We start from the raw sequence: 16,981 nt of genomic DNA on the forward strand, positions 1-16,981 counted from the left end.
AGTGGGACACCGTTAAAACTCTCTGTGCATTGGCCGGGAATCGAACCCGGGCCTCCCGCGCGAGCATCGAGAATTGTTTAGCTAAACGGCCCTAAACCGTTTCCCATTCATTCTCTATGGTAGTGCTAAACCACTATGGATGCAATATACTTTTGGCCACTACGACTTAGTGGCGCTGTCCCGAGTTTTCTTTTTTTAGAAATCGCTCAGACTCTAAAGCTGGCTGTCATTCCAAGCGGACTTCGGTGGATACAAGACGCTATCTACTCTCTTCGAATTCTCATCAGGCAGTATTAAATAATCAAAGGTAAGAGACTTTGTTTGGCATAAATGTAAAACTATTGGTTAAATTTATGGACTTATCACTCAAAGTTTTATAGCAGGTAGTATGTATATCTACAGTAATACCGTAGTACTAGCTTGAAGTGACAGGGCTTTCCCGGCTTTTCTCTGTCAGACAATTGATACATTTGATACATTATGAATGGACATGGTCATTTTTTGCTATTATGTTTACAGTTTTCATGTACGCTAAACATTACCGAAACTGATTTTGTGTCAATAACTAGAATCGCCCGTTCGGTGACAGATCAGATCTGCTCGTAGTGAAATTAAGCAGCAAGTCATAGATTTAATCATTTAGATAAATATGTAAGAAATACATTATTATACAATCTATCCCAAACCGAATGCATTTGATGTTGTCTTAAACTTATCCATGATGTTTTAACAAACGTTATCTATTTAATTGTGAAGTAAAGTAAACTTTTATCAGGACCATGGGTGTTACACGAGCTTTCAGAGTAACTACAATATCGAATGTCATTTTTTTTCTACAATTATTTGATAGGAACTCCTCTCCTGCCCCATTTGCCCCTCTCCAAACTCATACACTTTAACGCAGGTGCTTAGGCACACAGTTTTTTTCCACATCTACTGCCCCCCCCCCCCCCCCCTCCCCTCTATTCTTGATCACACATTCTGTGCTTTCCCCCTCCTGCTGCTCCCACCCCACCCTCTTACACTTTAGTTCACAGGCAGACTCTCAGATGTACAGAAACACACACACACACACACACACACACACACACACACACACACACACACACACACACACACACACACACACACACACTTCCTCCCCCTTAGATCCAAGAGTAGGTGAAGATCAGAAAGGTGTGAAAAGCTATTGTCTTCTTGGCCTCCTGAACTTTGTACTGAAGATCTTAGAAGTTTTGAAGCTGTAAAATACTTAATTGGCTAATTCTATTTGAGTGGGATTATAACATGTGATCTGAAATATTCTAATATTTTTTTCCACAAATATCTTCTCACAGTATTTAATTAAAATAAACCTAAAATTCTGTTATTTTCTCATATTAGGCAAAGATGGACAGGAAACTGTTGTTCTTCCCGGGGAAAGTCTGTGTTGTGTTCCGCAAGGGACCACTCGGATTTCTCCTCCAGGAGCCGTCAAAGGAAGCCAGACGAATTAAGGAGGACGCCACTCTGCAGGACAAGTCTGCGCCCATACGGGCTGACCTTGTTCATCAGAATGCTCTGGCTGTGGTCCGTCAGAGAGGAGGGGACGCCTCCGACCGTACAGAGGTGCTGGGAGACTACATCCTGCAGTTTGGGAAGTATAAAGGGAAATCTTTCAGGTGGCTTTTGCAGAACGACATAGGGTACACAATGTATCTTATTAGGAACTTGCAAAAGGAGGAAGCATCAGGTGTCAGTGTGACTGCAGGACATAGCAAGGACAGCCTGCAATCCTTTGTCCATTATTCCCTCAGTTTAGCTGAGATCCAGTCTCTCCAAACCTATGAGGCAAGTGGAGGGGGTGATATGGCAGCCTCATTGGAAGATGACCAGCTAGTTGGCTTTGGCACTCGTGCTAAGAGCACCTGGAAGGAGATTTGGGACAGCAGAGCTGATGGCTATGCAACCTTCGTTTTGGGGAAGAGCTGTTGCCCAGGAACACGCATGTTCAAGCTGCAGCTGTACCTACAGAAGAGGCAGCAATCCGCCTCAGCTTCCCCACCCGTCGAACGTCCCTCAAGAGTCCCCAAACCTCTGGGTAAATTAATTCATTTATATTTCTAATCGCTATTTCTGATGACATGTGACTAATACTTTTAACCTATCTAAATTTGGGTAAACTTATTCTTTTTTGTGTCCTGTAATATTTGTCTGGACCACAGTGATGGACGAGGATGAAGAGCTTGAGAGTGCAATGATAAGCATGAAATCCTCTGAACTACAAGTGCAGACCTGTAAGTGCACTTTTATTACATTGACTGATTGTCAAAACTGACAGTGGCAAACTCTGTGTTGTATCTGATATCTGTTATTTCCCATTTTCTGTTTGTAACCAGACACTGTGTCAGCAGCACCCTTACCAGCAGCTGCCATACCAGGAGTGTCCCCAAGAGCAAAGAAAGGTTTTTAAATAATAGGTTTCAGGACTGGAGTACAATTCTTTTACATGATGAATTGCCCCCCAAAACTGAACCTCGACTTAAACTATTTCTCTGTGTGTTGTTTGTGTTCTGGCCATGTTCCGGCTGTGTTCCTTTAATAATACTGTTAGCTGACGTTGTAATAACTGTCCTAAGGACTATGAATTGATCACTGCCACAATGAATTCATGGCAAACACTATGAGGGTAAGTACACATTTTCTTTTCTATGCATGTTGTATTTAAAAACAAATATATATATGCCACATTGCATATATGCTAACACTTAAATGCATGCTTGTTCATTAAGTCGAAATGCTTCTCCCTGCTTAGACTAGAGAGTAGTGATTAGTGTTGTAAGTTCATTTGGTGTGTCTGTGACAATTTAACATTTAACAACCCAAATTTTGAGAAGCAGGAGAAGTAAGCTTGACTGTTTGAGTTCCTACTAACAAAAACACTTAAATATTTTGTGAATTTTGAAACAACTGATTATTTTGTCTATTCTAGTTCCATCTGCAATGCTGTCCAAACCTCGGCCGAACACTACTCCTGAACTGCAGGCATCACAGGTTGAAGGTAAAAATACTGTAATACTGTTCATGTATCAGAATCAGAATCTAAACTAGCCTAATTAGCTAGGTATCTTTACACATATACACATACAAGGAATTTGGCTCCAGTACACTACGTTGTTTATGTACAAACAATAAAGTCATTTGTACAAGCCTACATAAGACAAGAGATTGATGTTGGATAAGAAGGATAATAATATAATGTGGTTTATTGTAAAATAATCACATAACATAATCAAATGTGTTTATTGCAATTTCATAAAATTAATGATGAGCTTATTAACTTTCCTGTTGCTGCATCAGCCTCATCAGGTGTGAAAAGGAAGACACCTGTGCCCCTTCCACCAGAGCTGGCATTCCTAGTGAAGGAGACTGCTGGTGCCACAAAACCGTTGAGTTCTGAGTCAACTCCAGGTAAAGGATGTTTCCATTTTTGTGTAGGAATGACGTTCATATATGCTTAATGCACAGCTGACTTAACTGAGTATAACTTTCACAATATCTTTATATCTCGTCATCATGTCTTTATGTTTATAGCCTGTACAAATGCATAACAGAAAGACTGCACTCCTTTTTCAGAACCCAGACCAAGTGCTGCTTGCACCGCTTCACAAAATGAAGTCAGACTTGAGGACAGTGCTGAAGATGGTAAGAACGTAGAGAATGTAAACATTTCCTCCATTTTTCTGACTCCTGACACTAACATGTTGTGTTAATTCTGCTTTAAACTATGCAACCTTTAATAATTATCTGAACCAAAATAATAATTTGTGTTCTATTGTCTTTTTTTTAATCCTAGTTCCCTCAGCTCACCCCCCTGTTCCTGCTCCTGTTCCTGTTCCTGTGTCTGTGCCTGTGCCTGTGCATGACCATGACCATGACCATGACATGAGCAGCTGGAGCTGTTCTCATCACCAGAAGCTCTGGATGAGGACAGAGCTTCAGGATCTCGGGCTGTGGCCTGGGTCTTGTCCAGTGCGTAATCCGGGGAACACAATTTCATTGTGGCGTCTTCCTCCACAACCTGAGCTCATAGATTCCGTGGCTGAGCTCCCATCCCCCAACTTCTTTCAGCTCCACCCATTTTTTATTTGGAAACCTGAGAGTGCAATCATGGTCAGATTGAGGAACAATTACATCCTGCCCTGTCTCCATGGCTGTCCTCATCCACAGGTGGTCTCTGCAGGGGTGGGCAGGCCTCGGGTGATTGTTGGCACCAGCGGCCAATATTACATCCTCTCCTCACGACTCTGCTGCAAGGACTGTCGAAAGACCTGGTTTGCCGACAGTCCGCGATGGCTTGAGAAACTCCCCAAGCGCTTCACCAACCTTTTGCCTGCATTCCTGACTTACAAGAAGGCCATCTGTAAGTCTGTTATGGATGAGCTGAGGCGCTCTGGCAAGTCACCAACAGATATGGCCAACCAGGTGAATGAGCTCATGCACCTCAAGTATGAGCGAGCTCACCTGGCATACCTTCAAGCCATAGAGAGTGTCAGAGATGCTGAGGCTGGAGTGTATGGCCAGAGGAGCATCGGGCAGTTTCTGAGAAAAGAAAACCAGCCACGCGCTTTTGGGTCATATGACAAGCAAGATGGCTGGGGTGGAGTCTCTGTGTCCGGTTTCTACCTGACTGACTGCCTGCTGGAGGAGTTCAAACGTCAAGAGCCAGCTATGTCCAGGCTCCTCCAGGGAACATTTGGGCATGTTTTCCGGTCCGACCACACCAGAAAAGTGGCAAGGAAGGTGACCTTAGCCTCTGGGGTCATGTCCAGTTATGCTGTGATGAATGAGCACTGGCTCATCGCATCCTGGGTGATGGTTCAGTCTGAGACTGAGAGGTCCTTGGAGCCAATGTACCAGGGGATGGCCAAGAGGTACAGCAATGCTGGAGTGGAAAAGGCAGGCTACCACTGGATGGACAGGTGAGCGCAGCCATCTTCTGTTTTCAATCTCATTCAAACTGACAATGTTTTCTGTAATTAACAAAAATTATTTATTTATTTTTAATTCAATTCAGTTTCTTCAATGTTTTTTTTTTTTAATTCTGCTGTGTCTTTGTGCCTTACATTAGGGATTGCTGTGCTGCCTTTAAAATCCCAGACAGCATCCTTGGAGAACATCTTAACTGGGATGCCTGGAAGACTACCCCGTCCATTGTTGCTGGAGCGACCTCTGGAAGACAGTTGAACACCTGTGCCTCAAGATCGCATTATAATGAGAACATTGTTGTGAAACTGGACTTGTTTCACTGTCTGAGGCGCTTTTCACGGGAGTGCACCTCTGAGCATCACCCTCTGTACAGCACTTTCTGTAAGCTCCTCTCTGCTGCCTTCTCTGTTGTGGATCAGGAAGACCTGAAGAGGCTCCAGGATGCTTATAGGTTCTGTGGTATTCATCCAGCCAATCCCACCAAACAGCACATACGGGAGCACTGCAGGATTAAAATACCCCATCCAACAGAGCTGCTGGACAGAGTGGAGAGAGTCCTGAGTCACTTTCACCTGGCGACGGACCCTAACAATGTCCCACTCTTTAAGCCATCCATGCTGAAGAGATGGCGAATTCAGAGAGTGCACATTCTCCGTGGGTGCCTCAGTGACCCTGAACTCTCCGAGGGCATAATGTACAGGTACCGAGGAACTCTGCAGTTGAACCACGTACCTGGTGAAGGTGCCAAAGTCCCGATTTGGATCCCTGTCAGAGGTACATCACAGCAGGAGGGATACCATTTCCACCAGGCTCACTGGGTCACTGGCACTCATGTCTCCCCTGAATTGTTCCAGGCCCAGGGTATGACAGGGGTAGCACGATGGAACTACCAGCGGCTGGTGGACCTTAAACAGCCAGGTGTCATCCTCCCTGCTGTCTTTGACCCAGCTTTAATGTGCGAGTTAAACGCTGCTTCCATGAGAGTGACAGGGCAGGAGAAGTATGCTGCATTTCTCCTCTCCGACAGGGACACTGGAGAGAGGTTTGGCCTTCAGTACAGAGAGCCAGGCTGCCGTCCAGTCCCACTGGACTGGGACAAACACAGGACTCTGAAGAGAGATGAGCCTGCCGCTCTTATGCCTCCGCCCCCCCGGCAGACACCTGCTGCTCCTGCTGAAGATAAAGCTCCAGACGTGGCACCCTCCTCCAGTTTGACACTGCCCTCTGGCGTGCCATCCCCTGGACCAGCACCATCCATCGGCCATCCACTCTCTGCTGGTGCGCTGCTAAAGCAGGAGATGCCACCAGAAGAAGTCCTGGATCCTTCAGCAGCAACGGGTATGTCAGAATCAGAAATAATTTATTATCCCTGCAGGAAATTCGGACATTACAGTTGCTCATCATTATATTGTACTGTAATAACATGATCAACTGAGGAACTATTATTGCTTTATGTGTTCCAGAAATCTCACATGCCCTGCCGCTGCCTTTGAGTTCCTCACCAAGGAGTGCCCGCACTGGACCCATAAAAACTGGCGGAAGAGTTTTTGTGTTGGACCACACACGCTGGACAGCACCCATGAAAGCTGCTATTGACAGTTTGCTGCAGAAGCACCATGGAGAGAAGGACCGCCTGAAGCTTGTGGATCAAGAATACGCTGACATGGTCCATCAGTCAGCCACAGATCCAAACAGCTTGCTCCACCCCACAACCAGGCTGCACATATCTCACTATGTGAAGCACCTGGCAAAACTCCTGAACACCAGTTCCTCCTTGAACACAAGTCAGGAAAAACTTCTGGACACTCAGCAGCTGTGGCACTCTTTAACAGAGGGGAGTGACACTACTTGTGTTCCTGTGGTCACCATGGAGGCAGCTGTTGTCACGCCCCCTACACCTGCCCTGTCCACACCTCTAACCCAAGACTCCCTTGAGAAAATTGTGGAGGGCATCTTGGAAAAGCAGCAGCAGCAGCAACAACAGCCCCAGCCAGAGCAGAAGAGAAAGCAGACAAAGACGTGTCTTGCCTGTGGACAGCCCAAGTCTCGATATGGGACGGATGGATCCTCCATCCACTTTTTTTACCAACAGGGGCCTGTGCGCTATTTCTACTGCTCTAAGAAGGTGCATCAGAGTTATGCTGCTGAGGGACTTTCTGATGCCAAGATGCCCTTTGAGCAGTTTGTCCACACAGATTTCTTCCAGAGGGAGTTGGAGGAAACCAAAAAACGTGTGGAAGAGAAGGTGGAAAAAAAGAAGGAAGCGACCAGACACCCATCCAGCCGGCCGCCTCTGTAGGTTCTGTCACCTGGAACTGAAACAGGGGCCGAACAGCCCACACATCCATTCGGGCTTCCCAGGAGTGGCAGGAAAATATATTTACTGCCCCTCTAAAGTGTACTCTTTGTACCGCAATGAGGGAATGGCCAGAGAGATGAGCTGGAAAGAGTTTTGTGCGTCTCCTTTCTATGAGGCCGAGCGACAAAGATTGGTGGAGGAAAGAAAAAAGCATTAAACTCTTCAGAGTTTGTGTATAATTATTGTTTTGTGTTCTGTGTAAATGAAAATTAATTTTTGAATAGATGTTTGTATATATGTAAATATGAAAGTGTTTATGTGTAAATATTGAAATTGGACAGCTTTTATATCTCTGTGTTTAAGACAGTGGTTCCCAAACCTTTTCTGCTGGGGCCCCCTCCTGGCAGATGGAAATATTATCAAGCCCCCTTACCCCTGACCCTACACATCAACACATAAACATACTGTATCCATGGACTGCAAAATGAACGTTCAAATTTTAAAATGTAACAACAGTCATTGCTTTAAACTGATTTTTTAAATCTGACTTCCTGAATATATCTTTTTTTAATGAAAATCTGCTTTTAAGATTTTTACTTTCAGTCCTGCAATAGTGTTAAATGATTAGTGTGTGCTTTGTCTTGTGTTACAGATCTGCTTAAGTCTGGGGTGCAGCTGCCTCTCTTAAGTTCATTTTAAATGTTCACCTTTGATCTGTACCTTGTCTTGGTTGAGGCAAGTGCAGTAAAAACTCTCAGACAGGTAGCATGTGGCAAAGTAAGGAGTGTGGCTATATTTTCTAACCACCATTGTAAAGCTAAAGCTGAGGGCAAGATATGACTTCTTGTCTTTGTTTTAAAAGTTGTGATGTCTGCTGTAGTTTAATTGTCTGCTATAGATTAATTGTCACCCTGGCATTTACCTGGAAGTTCTGCAACACAATTTGCCATTCTTTTCTGGCAATGCAAAACAATGTGCATTGCTTTTATTTAGGCTTGATGCCTTCCACTGTCATAACCATGGGCCCCACTTTGGGAATCAATGGTTTAAGAGGATCTTAAAGTAACATTGTAGTCATAACTGTCACTAAAGGTCCTGATAATACTTTGTATCTTATAACATCCTACTTCCCTTTTTCCTATACCTCACTTCTTCCCCTGCACTGCATTCCATTCAGATGTCCCCTCTTTATAAGTGTGTTGATAGTAGTTTATAGGAGTTTCTTCTGTTGTGAAACAATGTTAAAAAATTTAAAGATCTGAATATTATAACTTGCTTATCAATAAAACTATTTTCATGAATCAAATTGAAACTTATTGTCTTTTTTTACTGCTTGGAATCAAAATAACAAAGCTTCTTTTCAACTTAAATGTATCATTTATATACTAAACCTTCTGTCTCAAATGCTTTATCAGGTCTGAATAAAAATGGTTCACCAGCATGGACATTTCAATGTGGTTTCAAACTTTTATATTACTTTTTCAAAGGTGTGCATGATTTCATCTGTATATTAAAACAAGTAAATCAACGATATTTTCATATCTTAGTAAACGTTGGTAAATAAGGTCTTTAAACTAAAATGATTCATACATCAAGTCCAGGTACTTCACGCTCAATAAACAAGTTAACAACAAACAATCATAGCCTAAATCTACAATCATAGCCTAAATCTCATCTTATCTCAGATGTCTCAGTGGGGATTCGAACCCACACTGAGTAAGCATCCGAACACCTTGGATTAAAAAAAATAGACACTTTAATACACTTAAATCCTATTGGCTTATCTTCTGTTACAGCTATTCGCAACCGGCCCCCGCGCGAGCATCGAGAATTGTTTAGCTAAACGGCCCTAAACCGTTTCCCATTCATTCTCTATGGTAGTGCTAAACCACTATGGATGCAATATACTTTTGGCCACTACGACTTAGTGGCGCTGTCCCGAGTTTTCTTTTTTTAGAAATCGCTCAGACTCTAAAGCTGGCTGTCATTCCAAGCGGACTTCGGTGGATACAAGACGCTATCTACTCTCTTCGAATTCTCATCAGGCAGTATTAAATAATCAAAGGTAAGAGACTTTGTTTGGCATAAATGTAAAACTATTGGTTAAATTTATGGACTTATCACTCAAAGTTTTATAGCAGGTAGTATGTATATCTACAGTAATACCGTAGTACTAGCTTGAAGTGACAGGGCTTTCCCGGCTTTTCTCTGTCAGACAATTGATACATTTGATACATTATGAATGGACATGGTCATTTTTTGCTATTATGTTTACAGTTTTCATGTACGCTAAACATTACCGAAACTGATTTTGTGTCAATAACTAGAATCGCCCGTTCGGTGACAGATCAGATCTGCTCGTAGTGAAATTAAGCAGCAAGTCATAGATTTAATCATTTAGATAAATATGTAAGAAATACATTATTATACAATCTATCCCAAACCGAATGCATTTGATGTTGTCTTAAACTTATCCATGATGTTTTAACAAACGTTATCTATTTAATTGTGAAGTAAAGTAAACTTTTATCAGGACCATGGGTGTTACACGAGCTTTCAGAGTAACTACAATATCGAATGTCATTTTTTTTCTACAATTATTTGATAGGAACTCCTCTCCTGCCCCATTTGCCCCTCTCCAAACTCATACACTTTAACGCAGGTGCTTAGGCACACAGTTTTTTTCCACATCTACTGCCCCCCCCCCCCCCCTCCCCTCTATTCTTGATCACACATTCTGTGCTTTCCCCCTCCTGCTGCTCCCACCCCACCCTCTTACACTTTAGTTCACAGGCAGACTCTCAGATGTACAGAAACACACACACACACACACACACACACACACACACACACACACACACACACACACACACACACACACACACACACTTCCTCCCCCTTAGATCCAAGAGTAGGTGAAGATCAGAAAGGTGTGAAAAGCTATTGTCTTCTTGGCCTCCTGAACTTTGTACTGAAGATCTTAGAAGTTTTGAAGCTGTAAAATACTTAATTGGCTAATTCTATTTGAGTGGGATTATAACATGTGATCTGAAATATTCTAATATTTTTTTCCACAAATATCTTCTCACAGTATTTAATTAAAATAAACCTAAAATTCTGTTATTTTCTCATATTAGGCAAAGATGGACAGGAAACTGTTGTTCTTCCCGGGGAAAGTCTGTGTTGTGTTCCGCAAGGGACCACTCGGATTTCTCCTCCAGGAGCCGTCAAAGGAAGCCAGACGAATTAAGGAGGACGCCACTCTGCAGGACAAGTCTGCGCCCATACGGGCTGACCTTGTTCATCAGAATGCTCTGGCTGTGGTCCGTCAGAGAGGAGGGGACGCCTCCGACCGTACAGAGGTGCTGGGAGACTACATCCTGCAGTTTGGGAAGTATAAAGGGAAATCTTTCAGGTGGCTTTTGCAGAACGACATAGGGTACACAATGTATCTTATTAGGAACTTGCAAAAGGAGGAAGCATCAGGTGTCAGTGTGACTGCAGGACATAGCAAGGACAGCCTGCAATCCTTTGTCCATTATTCCCTCAGTTTAGCTGAGATCCAGTCTCTCCAAACCTATGAGGCAAGTGGAGGGGGTGATATGGCAGCCTCATTGGAAGATGACCAGCTAGTTGGCTTTGGCACTCGTGCTAAGAGCACCTGGAAGGAGATTTGGGACAGCAGAGCTGATGGCTATGCAACCTTCGTTTTGGGGAAGAGCTGTTGCCCAGGAACACGCATGTTCAAGCTGCAGCTGTACCTACAGAAGAGGCAGCAATCCGCCTCAGCTTCCCCACCCGTCGAACGTCCCTCAAGAGTCCCCAAACCTCTGGGTAAATTAATTCATTTATATTTCTAATCGCTATTTCTGATGACATGTGACTAATACTTTTAACCTATCTAAATTTGGGTAAACTTATTCTTTTTTGTGTCCTGTAATATTTGTCTGGACCACAGTGATGGACGAGGATGAAGAGCTTGAGAGTGCAATGATAAGCATGTAAATCCTCTGAACTACAAGTGCAGACCTGTAAGTGCACTTTTATTACATTGACTGATTGTCAAAACTGACAGTGGCAAACTCTGTGTTGTATCTGATATCTGTTATTTCCCATTTTCTGTTTGTAACCAGACGCTGTGTCAGCAGCACCCATACCAGCAGCTGCCATACCAGGAGTGTCCCCAAGAGCAAAGAAAGGTTTTTAAATAATAGGTTTCAGGACTGGAGTACAATTCTTTTACATGATGAATTGCCCCCCAAAACTGAACCTCGACTTAAACTATTTCTCTGTGTGTTGTTTGTGTTCTGGCCATGTTCCGGCTGTGTTCCTTTAATAATACTGTTAGCTGACGTTGTAATAACTGTCCTAAGGACTATGAATTGATCACTGCCACAATGAATTCATGGCAAACACTATGAGGGTAAGTACACATTTTCTTTTCTATGCATGTTGTATTTAAAAACAAATATATATATGCCACATTGCATATATGCTAACACTTAAATGCATGCTTGTTCATTAAGTCGAAATGCTTCTCCCTGCTTAGACTAGAGAGTAGTGATTAGTATTGTAAGTTCATTTGGTGTGTCTGTGACAATTTAACATTTAACAACCCAAATTTTGAGAAGCAGGAGAAGTAAGCTTGACTGTTTGAGTTCCTACTAACAAAAACACTTAAATATTTTGTGAATTTTGAAACAACTGATTATTTTGTCTATTCTAGTTCCATCTGCAATGCTGTCCAAACCTTGGCCGAACACTACTCCTGAACTGCAGGCATCACAGGTTGAAGGTAAAAATACTGTAATACTGTTCATGTATCAGAATCAGAATCTAAACTAGCCTAATTAGCTAGGTATCTTTACACATATACACATACAAGGAATTTGGCTCCAGTACACTACGTTGTTTATGTACAAACAATAAAGTCATTTGTACAAGCCTACATAAGACAAGAGATTGATGTTGGATAAGAAGGATAATAATATAATGTGGTTTAGTGTAAAATAATCACATAACATAATCAAATGTGTTTATTGCAATTTCATAAAATTAATGATGAGCTTATTAACTTTCCTGTTGCTGCATCAGCCTCATCAGGTGTGAAAAGGAAGACACCTGTGCCCCTTCCACCAGAGCTGGCATTCCTAGTGAAGGAGACTGCTGGTGCCACAAAACCGTTGAGTTCTGAGTCAACTCCAGGTAAAGGATGTTTCCATTTTTGTGTAGGAATGACGTTCATATATGCTTAATGCACAGCTGACTTAACTGAGTATAACTTTCACAATATCTTTATATCTCGTCATCATGTCTTTATGTTTATAGCCTGTACAAATGCATAACAGAAAGACTGCACTCCTTTTTCAGAACCCAGACCAAGTGCTGCTTGCACCGCTTCACAAAATGAAGTCAGACTTGAGGACAGTGCTGAAGATGGTAAGAACGTAGAGAATGTAAACATTTCCTCCATTTTTCTGACTCCTGACACTAACATGTTGTGTTAATTCTGCTTTAAACTATGCAACCTTTAATAATTATCTGAACCAAAATAATAATTTGTGTTCTATTGTCTTTTTTTTAATCCTAGTTCCCTCAGCTCACCCCCCTGTTCCTGCTCCTGTTCCTGTTCCTGTGTCTGTGCCTGTGCCTGTGCATGACCATGACCATGACCATGACATGAGCAGCTGGAGCTGTTCTCATCACCAGAAGCTCTGGATGAGGACAGAGCTTCAGGATCTCGGGCTGTGGCCTGGGTCTTGTCCAGTGCGTAATCCGGGGAACACAATTTCATTGTGGCGTCTTCCTCCACAACCTGAGCTCATAGATTCCGTGGCTGAGCTCCCATCCCCCAACTTCTTTCAGCTCCACCCATTTTTTATTTGGAAACCTGAGAGTGCAATCATGGTCAGATTGAGGAACAATTACATCCTGCCCTGTCTCCATGGCTGTCCTCATCCACAGGTGGTCTCTGCAGGGGTGGGCAGGCCTCGGGTGATTGTTGGCACCAGCGGCCAATATTACATCCTCTCCTCACGACTCTGCTGCAAGGACTGTCGAAAGACCTGGTTTGCCGACAGTCCGCGATGGCTTGAGAAACTCCCCAAGCGCTTCACCAACCTTTTGCCTGCATTCCTGACTTACAAGAAGGCCATCTGTAAGTCTGTTATGGATGAGCTGAGGCGCTCTGGCAAGTCACCAACAGATATGGCCAACCAGGTGAATGAGCTCATGCACCTCAAGTATGAGCGAGCTCACCTGGCATACCTTCAAGCCATAGAGAGTGTCAGAGATGCTGAGGCTGGAGTGTATGGCCAGAGGAGCATCGGGCAGTTTCTGAGAAAAGAAAACCAGCCACGCGCTTTTGGGTCATATGACAAGCAAGATGGCTGGGGTGGAGTCTCTGTGTCCGGTTTCTACCTGACTGACTGCCTGCTGGAGGAGTTCAAACGTCAAGAGCCAGCTATGTCCAGGCTCCTCCAGGGAACATTTGGGCATGTTTTCCGGTCCGACCACACCAGAAAAGTGGCAAGGAAGGTGACCTTAGCCTCTGGGGTCATGTCCAGTTATGCTGTGATGAATGAGCACTGGCTCATCGCATCCTGGGTGATGGTTCAGTCTGAGACTGAGAGGTCCTTGGAGCCAATGTACCAGGGGATGGCCAAGAGGTACAGCAATGCTGGAGTGGAAAAGGCAGGCTACCACTGGATGGACAGGTGAGCACAGCCATCTTCTGTTTTCAATCTCATTCAAACTGACAATGTTTTCTGTAATTAACAAAAATTATTTATTTATTTTTAATTCAATTCAGTTTCTTCAATGTTTTTTTTTTTAATTCTGCTGTGTCTTTGTGCCTTACATTAGGGATTGCTGTGCTGCCTTTAAAATCCCAGACAGCATCCTTGGAGAACATCTGAACTGGGATGCCTGGAAGACTACCCCGTCCATTGTTGCTGGAGCGACCTCTGGAAGACAGTTGAACACCTGTGCCTCAAGATCGCATTATAATGAGAACATTGTTGTGAAACTGGACTTGTTTCACTGTCTGAGGCGCTTTTCACGGGAGTGCACCTCTGAGCATCACCCTCTGTACAGCACTTTCTGTAAGCTCCTCTCTGCTGCCTTCTCTGTTGTGGATCAGGAAGACCTGAAGAGGCTCCAGGATGCTTATAGGTTCTGTGGTATCATCCAGCCAATCCCACCAAACAGCACATACGGGAGCACTGCAGGATTAAAATACCCCATCCAACAGAGCTGCTGGACAGAGTGGAGAGAGTCCTGAGTCACTTTCACCTGGCGACGGACCCTAACAATGTCCCACTCTTTAAGCCATCCATGCTGAAGAGATGGCGAATTCAGAGAGTGCACATTCTCCGTGGGTGCCTCAGTGACCCTGAACTCTCCGAGGGCATAATGTACAGGTACCGAGGAACTCTGCAGTTGAACCACGTACCTGGTGAAGGTGCCAAAGTCCCGATTTGGATCCCTGTCAGAGGTACATCACAGCAGGAGGGATACCATTTCCACCAGGCTCACTGGGTCACTGGCACTCATGTCTCCCCTGAATTGTTCCAGGCCCAGGGTATGACAGGGGTAGCACGATGGAACTACCAGCGGCTGGTGGACCTTAAACAGCCAGGTGTCATCCTCCCTGCTGTCTTTGACCCAGCTTTAATGTGCGAGTTAAACGCTGCTTCCATGAGAGTGACAGGGCAGGAGAAGTATGCTGCATTTCTCCTCTCCGACAGGGACACTGGAGAGAGGTTTGGCCTTCAGTACAGAGAGCCAGGCTGCCGTCCAGTCCCACTGGACTGGGACAAACACAGGACTCTGAAGAGAGATGAGCCTGCCGCTCTTATGCCTCCGCCCCCCCCGGCAGACACCTGCTGCTCCTGCTGAAGATAAAGCTCCAGACGTGGCACCCTCCTCCAGTTTGACACTGCCCTCTGGCGTGCCATCCCCTGGACCAGCACCATCCATCGGCCATCCACTCTCTGCTGGTGCGCTGCTAAAGCAGGAGATGCCACCAGAAGAAGTCCTGGATCCTTCAGCAGCAACGGGTATGTCAGAATCAGAAATAATTATTATCCCTGCAGGAAATTCGGACATTACAGTTGCTCATCATTATATTGTACTGTAATAACATGATCAACTGAGGAACTATTATTGCTTTATGTGTTCCAGAAATCTCACATGCCCTGCCGCTGCCTTTGAGTTCCTCACCAAGGAGTGCCCGCACTGGACCCATAAAAACTGGCGGAAGAGTTTTTGTGTTGGACCACACACGCTGGACAGCACCCATGAAAGCTGCTATTGACAGTTTGCTGCAGAAGCACCATGGAGAGAAGGACCGCCTGAAGCTTGTGGATCAAGAATACGCTGACATGGTCCATCAGTCAGCCACAGATCCAAACAGCTGCTCCACCCCACAACCAGGCTGCACATATCTCACTATGTGAAGCACCTGGCAAAACTCCTGAACACCAGTTCCTCCTTGAACACAAGTCAGGAAAAACTTCTGGACACTCAGCAGCTGTGGCACTCTTTAACAGAGGGGAGTGACACTACTTGTGTTCCTGTGGTCACCATGGAGGCAGCTGTGTCACGCCCCCTACACCTGCCCTGTCCACACCTCTAACCCAAGACTCCCTTGAGAAAATTGTGGAGGGCATCTTGGAAAAGCAGCAGCAGCAGCAACAACAGCCCCAGCCAGAGCAGAAGAGAAAGCAGACAAAGACGTGTCTTGCCTGTGGACAGCCCAAGTCTCGATATGGGACGGATGGATCCTCCATCCACTTTTTTTACCAACAGGGGCCTGTGCGCTATTTCTACTGCTCTAAGAAGGTGCATCAGAGTATGCTGCTGAGGGACTTTCTGATGCCAAGATGCCCTTTGAGCAGTTTGTCCACACAGATTTCTTCCAGAGGGAGTTGGAGGAAACCAAAAACGTGTGGAGAGAAGGTGGAAAAAAAGAAGGAAGCGACCAGACACCCATCCAGCCGGCCGCCTCTGTAGGTTCTGTCACCTGGAACTGAAACAGGGGCCCGAACAGCCCACACATCCATTCGTGGCTTCCCAGGAGTGGCAGGAAAATATATTTACTGCCCCTCTAAAGGTACTCTTTGTACCGCAATGAGGGAATGGCCAGAGAGATGAGCTGGAAAGAGTTTTGTGCGTCTCCTTTCTATGAGGCCGAGCGACAAAGATTGGGAGGAAAGAAAAAAGCATTAAACTCTTCAGAGTTTGTGTATAATTATTGTTTTGTGTTCTGTGTAAATGAAAATTAATTTTTGAATAGATGTTTGTATATATGTAATATGAAAGTGTTTATGTGTAAATATTGAAATTGGACAGCTTTATATCTCTGTGTTTAAGACAGTGGTTCCCAAACCTTTTCTGCTGGGGCCCCCTCCTGGCAGATGGAAATATTATCAAGCCCCCTTACCCCTGACCCTACACATCAACACATAAACATACTGTATCCATGGACTGCAAAATGAACGTTCAAATTTTAAAATGTAACAACAGTCATTGCTTTAAACTGATTTTTTAAATCTGACTTCCTGAATATATATTTTTTTAATGAAAATCTGCTTTTAAGATTTTTACTTTCAGTCCTACAATAGTGTTAAATGATTAGTGTGTGCTTTGTCTTGTGTTACAGATCTGCTTAAGTCTGGGGTGCAGCTGCCTCTCTTAAGTTCATTTAAATGT

The 16,981-nt window shown here is 44.2% G+C and overlaps 3 protein-coding genes across 3 annotated transcripts; all 3 read left to right on the forward strand.

The window, feature by feature from the left end:
* Nucleotides 1-56: 56 nt before the first annotated feature.
* Nucleotides 57-2,716, forward strand: LOC117829093. Its single transcript, XM_034706676.1, has 4 exons — nucleotides 57-307; nucleotides 1,384-2,080; nucleotides 2,205-2,276; nucleotides 2,379-2,716. The coding sequence occupies exons 2-4, from the start codon at nucleotides 1,390-1,392 to the stop codon at nucleotides 2,450-2,452; spliced, it is 837 nt and encodes a 278-aa protein (XP_034562567.1). The 5' UTR covers nucleotides 57-307; nucleotides 1,384-1,389; the 3' UTR covers nucleotides 2,453-2,716.
* A 126-nt stretch (nucleotides 2,717-2,842) lies between these two features.
* On the forward strand, nucleotides 2,843-7,267 carry LOC117815967. The gene is made up of 6 exons (XM_034687995.1): nucleotides 2,843-3,040; nucleotides 3,340-3,450; nucleotides 3,616-3,684; nucleotides 3,836-4,961; nucleotides 5,111-6,306; nucleotides 6,432-7,267. Exons 1-6 carry the CDS (start codon nucleotides 2,983-2,985, stop codon nucleotides 7,265-7,267), a joined length of 3,396 nt encoding a protein of 1,131 aa, XP_034543886.1. The 5' UTR covers nucleotides 2,843-2,982.
* Nucleotides 7,268-8,955: 1,688 nt separating this feature from the next.
* LOC117816001 lies at nucleotides 8,956-14,549 on the forward strand. The gene is made up of 9 exons (XM_034688055.1): nucleotides 8,956-9,332; nucleotides 10,405-11,101; nucleotides 11,226-11,264; nucleotides 11,401-11,466; nucleotides 11,994-12,062; nucleotides 12,362-12,472; nucleotides 12,638-12,706; nucleotides 12,858-13,983; nucleotides 14,132-14,549. The coding sequence occupies exons 2-9, from the start codon at nucleotides 10,411-10,413 to the stop codon at nucleotides 14,547-14,549; spliced, it is 2,589 nt and encodes an 862-aa protein (XP_034543946.1). The 5' UTR covers nucleotides 8,956-9,332; nucleotides 10,405-10,410.
* Nucleotides 14,550-16,981: the final 2,432 nt, after the last annotated feature.

The sequence above is a fragment of the Notolabrus celidotus genome, chromosome 1 (genome assembly GCF_009762535.1).
Source record: "Notolabrus celidotus isolate fNotCel1 chromosome 1, fNotCel1.pri, whole genome shotgun sequence".
Lineage (NCBI taxonomy): Eukaryota > Metazoa > Chordata > Actinopteri > Labriformes > Labridae > Notolabrus > Notolabrus celidotus.